General features: G+C 40.9%; 1 protein-coding gene across 9 annotated transcripts; it reads left to right on the top strand.

Annotated features, from left to right (window-relative positions):
• The first annotated feature begins 5,615 nt into the window (after positions 1–5,615).
• On the top strand, positions 5,616–15,850 carry LOC121865721 (zinc finger protein 239-like). Of its 9 annotated transcripts, none has more exons than XM_042365256.1 (4): positions 5,708–6,201; positions 10,365–14,154; positions 14,216–14,275; positions 14,310–15,850. In XM_042365256.1, the coding sequence occupies exon 2, from the start codon at positions 10,546–10,548 to the stop codon at positions 12,727–12,729; it is 2,184 nt and encodes a 727-aa protein (XP_042221190.1). In that variant the 5' UTR covers positions 5,708–6,201; positions 10,365–10,545; the 3' UTR covers positions 12,730–14,154; positions 14,216–14,275; positions 14,310–15,850. The 9 variants fall into 9 exon arrangements, with proteins under 9 accessions (XP_042221186.1, XP_042221190.1, XP_042221191.1 ...); XM_042365257.1 differs by having other exon boundaries at positions 14,216–14,285; positions 14,340–15,850; XM_042365255.1 differs by having other exon boundaries at positions 10,365–14,275; positions 14,310–14,369; positions 14,430–15,850.
• The last annotated feature ends 1,963 nt before the right edge of the window (positions 15,851–17,813 follow it).

Genomic DNA, 17,813 nt, shown 5'->3' with positions numbered 1-17,813 from the left:
ATCGTAATTAATTGTTGAGATAAATAGTTTAAAATTCACGGTTGTACTTCTCTCCCTTGCTTGACGTGAGGGACAGTGAGGGAAGGATGAGGGACAGTGAGGGAAGGATGAGGGACAGTGAGGGAAGGATGAGGGACAGTGAGTGAAGGATGAGGGACAGTGAGGGAAGGATGAGGGACAGTGAGGGTAGGATGAGGGACAGTGAGTGAGGGACACACAGAGGTAGATAGTGAGGGAGAGGGAGAGAGAGGGGGGTGAAGGACGGGAGGAGGGGGGGAGAGAGGGAGGGATGCGAAGGGTCTTGTTACGTTGCCGAGAGGAAAGGGGAGAGAGGGGGGAGAGAGGGGAGGGAGGGGGAGAGAGAGGGGGGTGAAATGTGAGGTGGAGGATGAGATGATAAATATTAACAAAAATATTAACATTTCACGCCATATTGTATCATATTTCCCAATGGTTATAAATGTATGGTGTGAACGTATGTCACAACACCCCGAGACACATCAAAACAATGGGGGTACTGAGTGGTGGTGAATGTGACACACGCGAGGGCAACACCGCAGGACTTAAATGAGTGAACTGTGCAGGACTTCGGGGGTACAACCTCACTCCTCCCACACACACACACATCAATAAAAAAAACCTCAGATTACTTCTCCTATTTATATATCTCTACTATCTCCACCCCTTTATCTCTCTGGTATAATGATCTCGTCTCTTGTTATCTCTCTCACGTATAATCCTTGCCTCTTATTATACCATCACCATCATCATCATCGTCATCATCATCGTCATCATCCTCATCATCGTCATCATCATCGTCATCGTCATCGTCATCGTCATCCTCATCATCATCATCATCGTCATCATCATCGTCATCATCCTCGTATAATTTTGTGAGCATTATATCAGCTTCGTGACATCTGGTGCTTAAGGATCACTGCTTTTGTTTTGTTTACTTGATTGTGTTTGTTTACCGTCTGTGGCATTTCTTAACCTTGTCACACTTCACTGTCTTGGCTGATAATATTTGCTGCTTTAGAGGGATACTTTGGTTATATTTGTTTAAATGTTTTGTTAAAGTTCTATGTAGAGTTGGTATAAATTTAATGGTGAAATATTTTACACTCGTTTCCCTATGAATTTTATGTAAACAAATACCAAGTAAAAATTAAAAAAAAAGGGCAATTAAATCCATTTATTATAATTACTTATTGTTAGTTAATTATAATATTTCACAGATTTTACGTATAAGTTAAACCTTTCGTAATTTCTGCATCGTGATTCATATAAAATCTGTTCCAAAATTATAACCTTTTTAGATAATCAAAAATAAAGTCTTCTGAAACCCCGGAGAGGAGAGGTAAACGTAAAAGTGTGTAAGGAAAGACAATATGACTAAAAATACTATAAAACACTTTGTAAATTTATAACTAAAATAGCAATACCATAAATGAAATCACATAATTTATCTTTATTTTATGATTTACGTAAAATATCCAGATTACTCACTGACTTCATCTGGTTGTGATTGTATGAGTGTATGAAATGATTTAATGGTGTTTGGTTGTGAAGATATACAGGAGGTTGATGAAGTATCCAGAGAGATGTTGGATATGTATACAAGTGAGAGATTGTAGGGAAGTATACATACAGTGAAAGAAAGAAGGCACACGACACTGAGAGGGTTCTGAGGATGAAAGAAATCGATAGAAGGGTGTATGAATGAAGGCATATAATACACTAAGAGAGTTCTAAGGATGAAAGAAATCGATAGAAGGGTGTATGAATGAAGCCATACAATGAGAGGGATTATGTGAATAGAATTATACAATGGGCAGGCGTGTGTCAGAGGTTGTATAGAAGATATTAGCGCGGGGCTGGGTAGGGCAGGGTGGCTGGCTGACTCCGCTGTGGTTTCCTTGCTACCGCTTAGTTAAAATCTTCACTCCCGCTCACTGACATTCCTCCCCACTCTACTCCTTCCTGTGTCATTATCAGTTCGTTTTAGGTGTGTAGATACTTGTAGGTGTATTATGGGAGGTAAGTAATACCTTTTGGGGAATATTAAAGTAAATAATAAAGGAGTTTGAAGGGATAAAGAAGTATATTGTGTTGTCGTCTGGTTAGTGGGTGATGTAGGAAGGAATTATGTTGTTTTATGAAGTAAAATAACATAAAAAACAAAGCACAATTGGATAATAAACTCGAGTTAGTTAAGGGTAAGCGGCAACTGGAGGCACACTGCCACATCCGTTGGCATTCTCGTTGCCACTCGTCTCCAGGGAGTTATTTTGCTCCAATATGTCCACTAACTCCTACCATCCCCCTCCATCACCGTTACCATTGCAGTATACGCAGCCTGTGTACGTATTGTAAACGGCACGCGAACCTCCAAGTGTGAGCGTAGTACCAATTAGCGACGGTTATGGCGGGTGTCCCGTTTATCGATCGCCACACTGACCATCTGCGTTTGAACGACTCCACGTCACCAGCGGCGGCGGCGATGTGACGTGTTGTGGCGAACCATCACAGCATTTTTCCGTCTTTTAAATACTTCATACAGCGTCACCTTTATATAATTTAGTCCATAATAGACCATAGGATAAGTTTTACCTGTTGATGAACTCTCCTCAGTGTTCAGTGAGTGTTTAGTGTGAAGGAACACACAGTAGAACCCATTTAACTGTGTCGCTGTGGAGTACCTGGGAAGACCGACTCGTGCTACGATAATATACATAATATACATAATATACATTCAACACATTTATATACATTTCACATATTGTATGATAAACACAGTGTTGATTAGCTGTACCTGTTGCTATGTGGTAATACAGGTGAATGTTTGATTAGTAATTAGTTCTCGGAAACATTGTTGTAATGTTTACGTCAGCTTAAGATGAGGCGCCCTATATTGACCTGATAATTAAACCTCATATGGTTACCTATAGGGGATACGTTAAGTTACGTTACCTTACCTTACGTTGAGTATTAGGTTGAGTTACGTTACGGTAGGTTAAATTAGGTTGGGTTAAGTTAGGTTAGAGTGGTTTAAGTTAGATTGGGTTAAGTTAGATTAAGTTAAGATAGAGTGTTTAATCAATAGGTGAAATAAACGGAGGGGGGTTAATCTTCACGTGACTCCTCTTATCTAGCAGTCAATGTGTAGTGGTGGCTCTGAGTCTCTACATTATGAAGAAATACCACATTATCCAACACCTAGCTTGTGCTCCCTTATTACTGTGTGTGTGTGTGTGTGTGTGTGTGTGTGTGTGTGTGTGTGTGTGTGTGTGAAACAGCTGATGATAGTAACCTGTTTTTAATTAATGTACAGGTGTCATGAAGAGAGAGAGAGAGAGAGAGAGAGAGTATGATAAACAAGATGTCATTGTAATACAGGATATAAATATTATCATATATCTCGTTTCCGGTGGACACATACACACACGCAGAAATAGCAGACAGAGGGTATAGTACAGCAGACAGACTCCCTGTAACACGCAGCAAACAGCAGTACGGGAACTTCAGGTTCAGAGCGCGGCCAGGGTGTCTGATTACCTCAGATAAGATTAGATACTAAGCTGGCCAAGAGGACCTCAGAGGTACAAGTTCCTAACCTAACTTAACTTAACCTAACGATCTGGAAATAATATACATGAACTTAACGCATAGGATTAGTGTGATACCGTGATACATCGATGGAGTGCAGAGGTACAGATCCCTCAAGTGGAGAGAGAGAGAGAGAGAGAGAGAGAGAGAGAGAGAGAGAGAGAGAGAGAGGTAACGTTGGATTCTAGGCTCACAGTCTGACATGCGTTGATATCGCTTGTGATATACTCTGTCTGTATGTCTGTCTGTCTGTCTATGTGTCTGATCTGTCTGTCTGTATATGTGTCTGATCTGTCTGTCTATATGTCTGTATGTCTGTCTGTATGTCTGTCTGTCTGTCTGTCTATATGTCTGTATGTCTGTCTGTCTATATGTCTGTATGTCTGTCTGTCTGTTTACATCCCAAATGAGTCACTTAAGTGTATATCCTCCCCTTGAATACATGCAGGAAGACCTCTTATAAGTGATGACGGACGGTGATACATTCTTATATTAATATGTATCTTTTATTTACGGAATTAGTGAAGAAATTCTTAACTTTTTGAGTACGGTGATGTGGTCTTTTAAGTCATCAAGTCATCGTACTCAAGGGGTTAAGTCATCGTGCTCAAGGGGTTAGGTCATCGTACTCAAGGGGTTAAGTCATCGTACTCAAGGGGTTAAGTCATCGTACTCAAGGGGTTAAGTCATCTTGCTCAAGGGGTTAAGTCATCGTACTCAAGGGGTTAAGTCATCTTGCTCAAGGGGTTAAGTCATCGTACTCAAGGGGTTAAGTCATCGTACTCAAGGGGTTAAGTCATCGTACTCAAGGGGTTAAGTCATCGTACTCAAGGGGTTAAGTCATCACTATATTATTCCTACTACAACACAATATGGACCTGTGTTTCCTCTCAGTGTATAAAATTATCGTTTACATAACACATACAAACCCACAAGACAAACCTGGTTTAATCGTCTTTGGTTTAATATCCCACGTCACTCACTGCTCTCGTGATCTGTAACTAAACCAACCTTGTCATGGGAAGTCGGTTTATCTTACACACAGGCTGTTATATCCGGCTCTGGCAGATAAATAAAAAGAACACCAACCGGATCTGTAGCCACTGTCAATAAAATGAGGTTACGTTACGTTACGTTACGTTACGTTACGTTACGTTACGTTACGTTAGGCGAATTATGCTGGGTGGGAGAGGGATTTTGAGGTAATCCCAACTTTTCCAACAAAGACACGTGTCAAATATCCACCTAAGAATATTTGTATTATTTATGACTATTACTTATTATTAAAAAATAAATACCAATTGTTATTTACTATAGTTACGGAGAATAAGTGTTATGACTTGTACCACATGACAAAAGTCGCCTTATTTAGTGCCTGAACCTGTAATAGGGTGGGAGGGGTATAGTGTTATAACGCATTACACTATAGTCAGGTTAATTACGTACTGCCTATGTGTTCTGTGGTGTAATGTGTCATCAGGTGAATCTCTCCGTGTTGTTTGTGAGATCTTATTGACAACAAATAATTTATTGAGTAATTTCAATGCTCTTTTCTTTGATTATTATCTAGAATATATTCAAATTCCTTAGATACTTTTGTCTTATTTAGGTAACTCCCCGCGCCAGTTACTGTGTGTTTATGTGTGAGACCAAAATAAACCGCAGGTCCCTTCACAGTTTACAAAAGGTAAACAATTTAGTATACTTGAAGAGCAGAAAGAGCGATTATTTAGAATGGAAACCCGTCCAGATGGGAGTCGGCACAGATATAGCACGTGGCAGAGGTGCCAAGTGATGCCTTTCATCATGTCATTAAACACCACATTCCCGCGTTCAGGTGTGACGTCATATGTTCCACCTGGCGTTATGTTATCATTCAGGATGATAGAGAGGATAAAATAGAATAAGTGGCAGGGATTAATGCACAGTATGGAGAGCCAGATGGCGCTGTGTGGCATCTTAACGCGGCAAGAGACCTCGACGCCTAAGTTTGGATCAATAGCAGGCAGGCGAACGCGCTCAGTCTGCGATGGTAAAGAAGAGTGGGTGGACGTGAGGCATTAGCCGGGGCTCTTCTGTTCTTGGGGTAAATATATTCCCTCCGAGGACCATTTTGTGTTAATAACGCGACATAGCGGTGGTAGTGATGTATTTAGTGACCTAATGTGTGGAAGTGGTGGTAGTAACCCAGGATGCCTCCAACAGGGGACATTTATTTGGGTTGCATTGAAGTCCTTGCTCGTCCGCCTCGCCCCAGGCTAAACCGAAACCTGCACAAGGGGAAGAAAGTAAGACGAAGGTTGTTTTTAAAGTCCACCTGGCGACGAAATACCTGTTGAGGTGTGCCAATAAGTGCAAAGGAAAGATAGGGAGTGTGTGGTGGAGGTGTGAGGAAGGGAGGGCTGGCGAGTATTTATAGCCGAGGTGGTGGTGGTGAGTGCCTTGGCTAGTGGTGTGGTGTGGCCGCCGCCCTGTAACACCACCACCACCGCCGCGCAGTGCCACACCGCGCCAGGTTCAAACTCCTTCTCCCGCACCCACCTCATTCTCACACACTCATCCACACGTGATAAATCGATCTACTAACCATATGTAAGTCCACAGTGGCCTCCGAGGTTATGTTTATGTGACCAAAAGTTCCCACCCCCTGAATAGATTAATTTATCCTGCAACTAAGTGAATAATTGTCAACGTGTCAAAACAAGAAGTGTATTAATATCCACCAGCCAAGTCAATGTTCCTTTATCTGGGGACAAACAGTGTAAGAATGTTTATAATTACCCATCAGATATATAAATCTCTTCCTAGCTTCATATAAACGCATTTCAAAGTAATAATCTCGAATCAGAAGAATTTATTAACATAATGAGTATTGAGCAATGGGTTTTATGTGTGTTGCCCATGCAGTATTGCCAACATTACCTCCATAACATACCCTAGCGATCTGTTGGATGATAAGGTGATAGAGGACGTCATGTGCCGTAAACCAGCCGGGTGACTTAACAGGATATTCATACCTTTGCGAAGACGAATAAGTAATGTTATTTTTAGTGATGACTCTATATAAACTTTAATTAATATTCATGTCAAGTGAACTTACCAAATGTTTAGTTTGTGTTTCACTCACGAGAAATTTTTATGTAGAAGTCGATGTTTTGGGTGATTCTTTTTTGCGTTGTGTATTTGATAGAAGTCGATGTTTGATTATTTTATGTTCTGTTATTCTTTAATATTTTTTTTTACTTTGATTTCGTCATGTTTTTCCTCGTTCATGATGTGTTTTTTTTTATATTTGGTTCGTATGGTGTTTGTGATTATGGGATGCTTGTTAAATGTTTGGATTTCCCGGGGATATATCGTTCTTGTGTGGTATTAAGATCAAATGTCGAGTGTCTCTTGATGTCATTCTAGCGAGCATCCTTCAAACTATCTCTGTCTACTGACGGATGGACCCCCCACGTCCTCCCTTATCTATTCAAGGATAAACCTCTCCCATCCTCCCTCTCCCCTCCACGCCCCACTCAAGTATAGACGCCCCGTACCCCCACTCAAGTATAGACGCCCCGTACCCCCACTCAAGTATAGACGCTCCCTCTCCTCTCCCCACTCAAGTATAGACACCCCTCTCCCCTTCCCACTCATGCATAGACGTCTCCCTCTCCTCACCATTCTCCGTCAGGAATTTACTGATAGTGAACACATTATATATAGAGATTTTTCTCGTGTAATTTTATGTCAGTTTGTTTGTTTCTTGGTGTTTGTTTTCGTTTGTTTCTTGATGTTTGTTTTAGTGTTTCATAAAGTTTGTTATTTGTTTGTTTAGTGTTTGTTTTTGTTTGTTTCTTGATGTTTGTTACTTTGTGTGATTGTTTTATGTGATGTTTTTCATGTATGGTCGATTTCGTTTGTTTGTTTGCTTTTACGTGAAGTTGTTGGTGTATTATGTAATGCTTCAGTGTTTTACTGTTTGTTTCATTTTCGATTTTTTTTTTGTAGTTTCAGCTGTTTTTCTTGATTTTTTGTGCCACTGTTTTGAATTTTAGATAGTATTGAATATTCATCCATGTATGTGTTCTAATTGGTGTATTCTAATAACTGGGCTTCGACAATTTTAATGCAATTTTGAGGTTTGATTAGTTATCCCTGCATTTTCTTTAATTGTACTAATTTTTACGTTTTCTTTGAATTGGTTTTTACTTTATTCAGTAATTATTACCAAAATTAATAAACACCTCAGTCATTGTGTATCAAGTTTGTATTTTATATTGAGTTATTGCTGTGGAAATGTCGGTGAAAAAGGTAAAATATCCTGTTTGAAACGTCGGAAATTCTGTAAAATGTATTGACTGCGATGATAAGTTCCTACCGATGCTTAGTTATGATATTTAACGCACAAACCTTGGAATATTATTATTTTAACCCGAAAGCCATTAAGCAGATTGAATAATGTATATAAATATTAAATAAGGTATAGTTGATTTGTATAGAGTAGACGGTCTGGAATCTTTAGGGTGATCAATACATTACATACGGGTTAGAGTGTGTGTGTGTGTGTGGAGATTTCAATGCCATATTAGGATTAAAAATATTATAAACGGGGTGATTAAATTTATTATTATTATTTTTAAATGAGATGTTAATATTTAATGGTTATTCCTATTATTATTATTATTATTATTATTATTATTATTATTATTATTATTATTATTATTATTATATATTTGCTTTACCTTAAATAGTTTACTTTACGTTTTAAAACTCTTGACAAACGCGGGAGTTTAAATATTAATCTCAAGTTCAATTAACACACACACACACACACACACACACACACGTATTGCAGCAGCCCATAAAAGGTACAGTGTAAAAAAATAACTTATATGGAAACTTCAGTGTTGTAAATAAGGTGTGTAGCAGGTGTAGTGTAGCAGAGAAGCTCAGGTGTGTGAGGTGTGGGGGGTGGAGTGAGGGGCGTTGTCTCGTGGGTGAGGGGGGACCTGTGTTACGTGAATCAATATCTGAGTGTCGCTCCTCCTCCTCACTCCTGGGTCAACAACACTCCTGGGTCCTCAACCTCCTTGACCTCCTCCAACACTCCTGGGTCTTCCTCCAACACTCCACTCCAACACCTGACCCCTCCAACACTCCTGGGCTCTCCTCCAACACTCCTTGACCTCCCTCCCACTCCGGTCTTCCTCCAGCACTCCTTGCCTCCTCCAACACTCCGGCTACTCCAACACTCCTGGTCTCTTGCGACTTCTGGAAATAATTAATGCCATTTAATATACTGTGTGTGTGTGTGTGTGTGTGTGTGTGTGTGTGTGTGTGTGTGTGTGTGTGTGTGTGTGTGTGTGTGTGCCATTTCGTGTCAACCTCATTTCAGACGCTTGTGAGATAGATCCCTCCCTCCCCTCCCTCCCTCCCTCCCTCCCTCCCTCCCTCCCTCCCTCCCTCCCCCTCCCTCCCTCCCTCCCCCCTCCCTCACCTCCTCCCCCTCCCTCTCCCTCTCTCCTCTCTAACGGTAACAAAACTTCCTCACCTGTTATCACCATGGACTAATAAGATAAGGTAAAACGCAATTTGACACCTGGGTGATTCTCTCTCTCTCTCATAAGAAGTCGTTTAGGTATCTCGTAATTGTTAAACAGGTAGTGTAAACATGACCTACACACACACACACACACACACACACACACACACACACACACACACACACACCGTCAGTGAACTATATAAAGTTAATTTTAATTTTGTATAACAATCTTAAGACTCCTACCCCCCTCCCCCGCCTTATGGAGACTAATATACCTCCTGAGTCTTCCTGGAGCCTCATGAACACCGAGACTACGTGGAGGCTGATGCATGGTAGACTCTGGGTATTGTGGATTATGTAAACAGTGCATGACGAGTTGATTATGTAGAGGCAATCTGTTTGGTGGCTCACGGGGTCTTGTGTGTGTGTCTGTCTACTTCTGGGGTCTTATCAGGGGTGTCTGTCTGTCTGTCTGTATGTCTGTCTGCTTCTGGGGTCTTATCAGGGGTGTCTGTCTGTCTGTCTGTATGTCTGTCTGCTTCTGGGGTCTTATCAGGGGTGTCTGTCTGCTTCTGGGGTCTTATCACGGGTCACTCTGTTTACATGTTTGTCTGTCTGCTTTTGGGGGTCTTATCAAGGGTGTCTCTGTCTGTCTGTCTGTCTGTCTTAAACATCAACCAAAGCTCTGTAACAGATTGTCTCCTGCATTAACCCGTATAAGGAATCTATGTACCGAAAGAGGAGACTCTCGTAGTGTTAGAGAACTGTAAATAATGGTTTTGGTTTCAGTCTTTTCCAGGTTTTCGCCATCTCAGCCCAGTAGAAACCATGAAATGTTTATTATGGTTTTTTTTTCAGGTTTCAGGTTTTTATTAGTCAAATGAATGTCTAAAATTGTTGTGTTTTTTTTTCTTTCAGGTTTTAGCCGCTTTAGACCATAGTGTAGTCAAATGAATGTCTAAAATGGTTGTGGGTTTTTTCTTTCAGGTTTTAGCCGCTTTAGACCATAGTGTAGTCAAATGAATGTTTAAAATGGTTGTGGTTTTTTCTTTCAGGTTTTAGCCTCTTTAGACCATAGTGTAGTCAAATGAATGTCTAATATGGTTGTGGTTAAGTTACTAAGAGCTAGCTAGCCTCTTCCTCCTCCCCCTTCTTCTTCGCCTTCTTCAATTATATCAGTAGTACCAGATAAATGCTTACAGTGGCTGTGGTTCTCTTGCAGGTGCTAACACACTCTAGTCTCTGATGGTGGTGGGTCGTTTAACCTTCCTTCAGAACTAACTTTCACCAGCTTCATCACGTCTCTACAACAAACCAAAACTTCGACTTCATTTTATATTATTTTTTCGTTCATGATCTAAAAAAAAAAAAAACACCTTCCGAGGGCTACAGTATACGTCACCATGCGTGCTAAACAGAGCATGAAGGGACAGCAACAACAAGACAAGACCAGTGGTAAGGTTATAGCTAAGACCAACAGTAGGAGTAAGAAACAGTCGTCACTTAGAGCCCTCCTGAAGAACGGTCTTGCTGAACATGTCGCCAAGGAGAAAGACAAGACCGAGGAGAAGGAAATAGCCGCCCAAAACACCAACACAGAAAATGAGGAAATTACTCAGACTACCAATGTTGCCAAGACTAAAGCGACCAGTGTGAATTCTAGTCAAGAGAAGGAGAAACTGTCGGAGAAAATTACAATAACTTCCAACACAGGGAAGGGGAAAATCACGGCTATCAACACGGCAAACTCCAGCCCAGCGAAGACCAGTAAATCTTCTGATAAAATCGTCATCTCTTCCAATTTGGTTAAGGAAAAGGTGACCCCAGTGTCGTCCCCCTCTAAGAACAAGGCGGCGGTGGAGGGGGAGGAGGATGAAGAGGAACAAGTTGGCGAAACGTCGAGTCCAGGGAAAGTAACCAAGAAGAAGAGAATAAAGAAGACAACACCCACGAAGAAAGACACACAAGCGCAGGCCAAACAAGCCAAGAAAACAGCAGGAGGAGAAAGCCCAAAGAAGACCGCAACTCAGGCTAGTAAAAGGAAACCTAAGGCCAGTAACAAGGTGGTTGATACATCCGATAAAGAGAATGCAGAGAAGACACAGGAAGGTGAGGGCGACCAGTTAGGGGCGAAGGATAAACCAGAGGATGACCCGAGTGACGAGAGCACCGACGAGTCTGAAGGTGGGATGGAGATCGATATTGAGGACCTGAGTGGTGAAGACTCCTCAGACAGTAAAGACTCCGACAAGGATTCTAAAGACCCCAACGAAGAGCATATTATAGTTCTTAAACAACATGAATCAGATTTAGATGAGAATAATAAACGTAAAAGGTTTAAGTGTGGTATATGTGGTAAACTGTCCTCAGCCAAGGCCGATCTTCTGAAGCACGTCCGCATCCACACCGGCGAGAGGCCCTTCAAGTGTAAGATCTGTAAAGCCACCTTCGTCCAGATCACGGCGCTCAGAGGACACGAAACTATTCATACTGGGGAGAAGCCTTTTAGGTGTGATCTCTGCAACAAGAGTTTCGCCTTAAAAGATCGCCTGAGGCTCCACATGAGAGTTCACACGGGAGAAAAGCCGCATAAATGTGACCGCTGCGGCCAGACCTTCGCTCGTCGTAGCCAGGTGACCCAACACTGGAGGGTCCACACGGGTGAGAAGGCTTATGGATGCGCTGAGTGTGGCGCGCGCTTCGCCTCTTACCACACCCTCAAGGGCCACCTCTTGGCTCACCGCGGTGTGAAGGAGTTCCAGTGTGGCGCCTGTGGCAAGAAATTCATCCGTGTGGAAGGAATGTACAAACACATCCGTACTGTTCACCGCGGGTCGCGCCCCTACACCTGCAACTTGTGTGGGAAGGCCTTCAAGGGCCACCTGCAGCAGCACATGAGACTTCACCTCGGCATGCGGCCCTTTGAGTGCACCACCTGCGGGGCGACCTTCACACAGAACTCTCAGTTAACTGTACACATGAGGATCCACACGGGCGAGAGACCATACAAGTGCCAAATATGCGGGGCGGCGTTTGCACATTCATCAGCTTGTAAAATCCACATGCGCTCCCATACGGGAGAAAAGCCATTCCAGTGTGTGTTGTGTAGTGCGGCGTTCTCTCAGCTCCCCCACCTGAAGAAGCACATGAAGTGTGTCCACAACGCCGCCAAGCCTTACTTGTGCACAATCTGTAAAGATTTCTTCCAGACCCAGAATGAGTTAGAGAACCACGAGCGTACAGAACACGGCATAGATAAGACGGCGGAGCAAGAGGCTGAGGAGATCGTGGAAGAGTCCACTCTGGCTCGTCTCCGTAACCGTCTGGCCGTACTCTTATATCGCATCTCCTCTGAGGAGAGACGGTGTAAATTCGGCTTCGGCAGCCGGCTGGTGGACGACGTGCTGAAGTTGTCACTGGAGTCATCTGGCCACGAACCCATCAACGACAAGGCGCTCTCTCGTCTGGACGAACTACGCAAGAACGTCCTCCTCCTGCTGAAGTGGACCATCCCGAAGGAGACGATGGAGGAATACCACAAAAACAACATGACGGTCGACGAGGTCCTCGACATGTTAACTTCTTAATGACAAAGTGTTTAGGCAGGTAAATCTTATATTCTCTCACCTGGTGTCATAGTCTTGAAAAGTTACACAAAAGTCAAAATGTCTGAAGCTTAAAGACTGTCAACACAGATTTTGTATTACTTTTTCTAGCCAAGAAAAGTTTGGAATTAATTCTTCTGTGTGTCGGGCGGAGACAGCACAAGTCAACCTTATTAGGCTGTCAGATTATTTTGTAAAGTGATCAACTGTGCAATGTCGCTATTTTAATATTAATGACGTCTCCTCTATGCACTACTGTACCATTTGTCAACGTTTGCACTGATGCTGCTGAAGCTCTCCGTCTGTCTCTGTACAATACAGTCGAATACTCTGTTAGTTTACCTTAGTGGTTTTTTTTTTATTTATTGAAGAAATTTGATGTCAGATTTAGGCTGTGTTGGTGCACCTCCGCCCTGTTGTGTCATATTATCCTGTACAGTGTATCAATCATTAGGTTAACTTCATGGATCACCTGAATATTAGACACCCCACTAGTTTATTTCACCTTTAACCACCCTAACATTAACCCCCCCCCTCTTCCCCAGGTAGCATTAGGGTGTTTAATCCTCAGGTGAAATAAGCTCATGGGGGGAGCTAATCTTCAGGTGAACCAAACTTATTTATTATGGACAAACCCTGAATTCACTGTTGCCATATGTGAGCCCTCGATATTATGTGACCTGAACACATACTAAGTTCAGGGTCCGTTGAGGCCTCATCATCATTAGCTTAGTAAGTTTGTCTACAGCGTGTGAGAGGTGTGTACGTCCCACTCTGTGTACGTCCCACTCTGTGTACGTCCCATCCTGTGTACGTCCTATCCTGTGTACGTCCCACTCTGGTTGGACAACAACAAAATTTCTCTCCTCACTTCCACACCTTTCCGTCTCCCCCTCTCTCTCCTTTCCCCCTTCCTCCTCACCTCCTCCCCTTCCTCCTCACCTCTCCCCCTCCACCCCTTCTCCCCTTCACCCTCCTACACTAGCTAGGGGGTCACGTTACACACCTCTCACTCAATGGATGATTCAACCAATAACCGTAATGATAATTGATGGTTCTTACGTGTAATAACCAAAGTGCAATAACTGTGTTCTGAATACCCCTTGTGTGTGTGTGTGTGTGTGTGTGTGTGTGTGTGTGTGTGTGTGTGTGTGTGTGTGTGTGTGTGTGTGTGTGTGTCCATTCTTGTTCTAGTCATAACTTGTGCCATGAGGAAACTAAACCCCACCTAAAGTTTTTGTATATTGACGAAAGAATTTAGTTGTTGTATGTTTTTATTATTATTTCTCTATGTTGTAAGATTTAATGGCACTCTTCTAAACTAGAGTGCCATTAGAATTAACATGGTGCCATATATCCAAGTTAGTGCCATAGATCGGTGCCATTAGATCAAACAGGGTGCCATTAGTTCAAACAAGGTGCCATTGAATCAAACAGGGTGCCATTAGGTCAAACAGGGTGCCATTAGGTCAAACAGGGTGCCATTAGTTCAAACAAGGTGCCATTGAATCAAACAGGGTGCCATTACGTCAAACAGGGTGCCATTAACAGGGTGCCATTAGGTCAAACAGGGTGCCATTAGTTCAAACAAGGTGCCATTGAATCAAACAGGGTGCCATTACGTCAAACAGGGTGCCATTAGGTCAAACAGGGTGCCATTACGTCAAACAGGGTGCCATTAGTTCAAACAAGGTGCCATTAGAGCAATCAAATTCACCTAGATTGTTTTGTACACACATGACCTGATTCAAGATATGGGTCATGGAAATCGGCATTGACTTGAGGGAATCTTTTGTAGTGTTGGGAAATGTACTGACGATCTAAGACGATCCCCAAGCCGAAGGAATAACTCACATTAACTCATTTATAACCAATTTCACGATATCTTGCTGAAAAAGACTCCTATTAACCTATTTTACGACCAATTTTACGATATCTTGCTGAAAGAGACTCATATTAACCTATTTTACAACCAATTTTACGATATTTTGCCGAAAAAGACTCCTATTAACCTATTTTACGACCAATTTTACGATATCTTGCCGAAAAAGACTCCTATTAACCTATTTTACGACCAATTTTACGATATCTTGCTGAAAGAGACTCATATTAACCTATTTTATAACCAATTTCACGATATCTTGCCGTAAAAGACTCACATTAACCCATTGTATCACCATATCAACCAAGTTCCTATATTTTAAACTTATCTTCAACCAATTGTCATCATAAGTCAGGTCACGTTCTGAGTCCTCCAAATGTTTAAGATGTGGGTATTGTCCACCTGAGACCAGATAAAAAGACCGAGATGTTTATTTTGTGTTTACCTGAATACTTTGATGATGAAGATGTTTGTGTGTAGTGAATTAAGGAAACATTATCCTAGTCTTGTTATTGGTGCTGTGCGTTATGGCAATATTTATTTTGTGTACTCTTGTGATTTGTTTGGTATTAGGATGAAGTTAGAGGGTGAGTGATAAGTCTTTGTTCACCTTATATACTGGATTTTATTGTCATTGTTTGGTTCTTGTGTTATATCCACCTTGTTATAGTGAAACTTTTATAAAACGGATTATTTTAAGAGAAAAGTCCGTTATTTGGAGGGTTCGTTAAATGTGAACCTCCATTTAACGAATTATAGATGAAAGTCCATTATATCGAGAGAAAGTCCGTTATTTGGAGGTTTCACGGTATAATAAGGTATATAATTATGTACGTATAACAAGAACAATTACAGTGTTTGTTATAGGTACACAAGGACTTCTTTTGTTTTGGCTTCGGTAGAAAGTATTTGTTTTAAATTGTCTTTGTAAAATTAAACCTGTATTTTTTTATAGTATGGAAGAAAAGTAAGATAAAGTTTTGTTTTATTATTTATGTAGTTTATCATTATTTTGGTTTAACAGGACAAAATTATTATAGTTTTAGAATTTGTTTGTTTTGCTTGTAGTTGTTAACACGCTGCAGATATATGTTGTTTTTTCTTGATTTATTTTTTTGGTTCGTGATAATTTTCGTAAGTGTAAGTGAAATGTTTTTAGTTAGTTGTAGGTTAAAATTGGCACCTCTCTCTCTCTCTCTCTCTCTCTCTCTCTCTCTCTCTCTCATCATCATCATCATCAATCATCTTAATTCTTACCAATTATTTTTTCCCATCTCTCCTTTTTAAAACACTAATGCATGCAACTAGGTGGCTGGTGAGGGTACTAGATGCTTGTGAATGCTAGTAGTTGGGTGGTAGTAAAGGTACGAATGGTGGTGGTGGTGGTGGGAATTGTGGTTGAAGTTAGATGAAATAAAAGTAATGTTAATTGTAGTTAAGTAGGTAATGGTAAATGGAGAATTAATGCTTATTGCAATACTTGTAGTTGTTGTAGTAGTGGTAGTAATGGTGGTGGTTCACAACACAGCTATTGTAATATTTTATTATATATATATTTTTTTTCGAGTTGGTGACCCCCTAAATAACCCTCTCTGAGGCCCTCACCTCCAAAATACTCAAGTGATGTTCTTCTCGAGAGCTAAATGCTGATTGGCCCGTCATCAGAAACTTTGAGCTCTGATTGGTTACTATACATTTAATAAGAGAAATCGACTTTAAACCCTCATTGGTGCATCTCAAAGACTCACCAGCCATGAGCAACCAATCAGGATGAACATATCAATTCGTGTGAAGGACGCTCATTGGTGGAGAGGACCCGGGCCAGTGTAATGTAAACAAATGGGTCGGGAGGGGGGGTGCTCTGGTGGTCGCCAATGGTGTCTGTTTATTATTTTTATCATTTTATATTAACATGATCGCTCTCATTCTTTGTAAATATCAGGATATGTTTTGTCAGGCTATATGTTATATCAGTATTGTTCATCGTTGTATGGTGAGAAATGGGTGGCTGGTCATGTGGGGGGGCGTAAGTCCTGATAGATTGGGCCCCATTAAGACTGGGCCCCATTAAGACTGGGCCCCATTAAGACTGGGGCCCATTAAGACTGGGGCCCATTAAGACTGGGGCCCATTAAGACTGGGCCCCATTAAGACTGGGCCCCATTAAGACTGGGGCCCATTAAGACTGGGCCCCATTAGTCCTGGGCCCCATTTATACTGAGGTTCCCTTCAACCAGTTGCCCAAAGATGTGACGTTTAGGTTAAGTATTTATTATTTGTTGTTTCTGTATGAGTGATGAAGACGTGTTAGTATACTCATGTGATCTACTTAACTTTGGAATACAATCCTTGTAAAAAATAAAGGCAAATTTGTTGATTAATAAAATTTGAAATGTGTTTTTTGGTGTATTTATTTAATCCAGGTATTTGGTGAAGAGTAATTGTGGGGACTTATTTCAATGCTAATTTTGTTGTGTTCGATATTGTGTTGATTGATTTCTTAAAGTATTTCTTAGGTTAATTTTGTTTGTTAAATTTCAATATTTAGTTTACATCTCTTAATAGGACTTGTTATAAATAATTTTCTCGCTAATTTAAATGTCCTGTGTACTTTCGACATTGAAATTAGGTCTTAACAACACACTATATTAACTGGCGCGAAAATAACACACTATCAACAATCATTTGGTGTAGCGCGAAAATAAATTCCTATCAACAATTACTTGGACTACCGTGAAAACAGATTATTATTAACATTTATCTAAAGTAGCGCGAAATTAAATTCTTATTAATATTTATTTAAATTAGCGCGAAAATAAACTCTCTTGCAGTCAATAATAATGGCGTGAAAATGATAATAATTCAAACAATCAATTAACTTGGCGCTAAAATATTATATAGTGACGCGAAGATAAAGTCTAACTAACAATAATTGAGCTGTCGCGAAATTAATTTCTTTTAAACTCTAAATAAAACTGAAGTGATAATAATACTCCATTAGAAACATCTACTTGACTAACTCGAAATTAATGTCCCGTAAAATATTATAAAAATGGCGGGAAATTAATGTTTCCATTCGCCACAAAAATAAGAGGAATTTCAATATTTGTAAAGCAACTATTTAATCTCATTCATAAAACATCGTCACTCAACAACTACTCTTGTGTTTACTATATCATTTAAC

This window comes from Homarus americanus, unplaced genomic scaffold (genome assembly GCF_018991925.1).
Source record: "Homarus americanus isolate GMGI-L3 unplaced genomic scaffold, GMGI_Hamer_2.0 scaffold5099, whole genome shotgun sequence".
NCBI classification, from domain to species: domain Eukaryota; kingdom Metazoa; phylum Arthropoda; class Malacostraca; order Decapoda; family Nephropidae; genus Homarus; species Homarus americanus.
This window is presented reverse-complemented; position numbering and strand designations above follow the sequence as displayed.

Coding starts and splice junctions, on each gene's coding strand:
- LOC121865721 (XM_042365252.1), top strand. CDS start 10,546: ATGCGTGCTAAACAGAGCATGAAGGGACAGCAACAACAAGACAAGACC.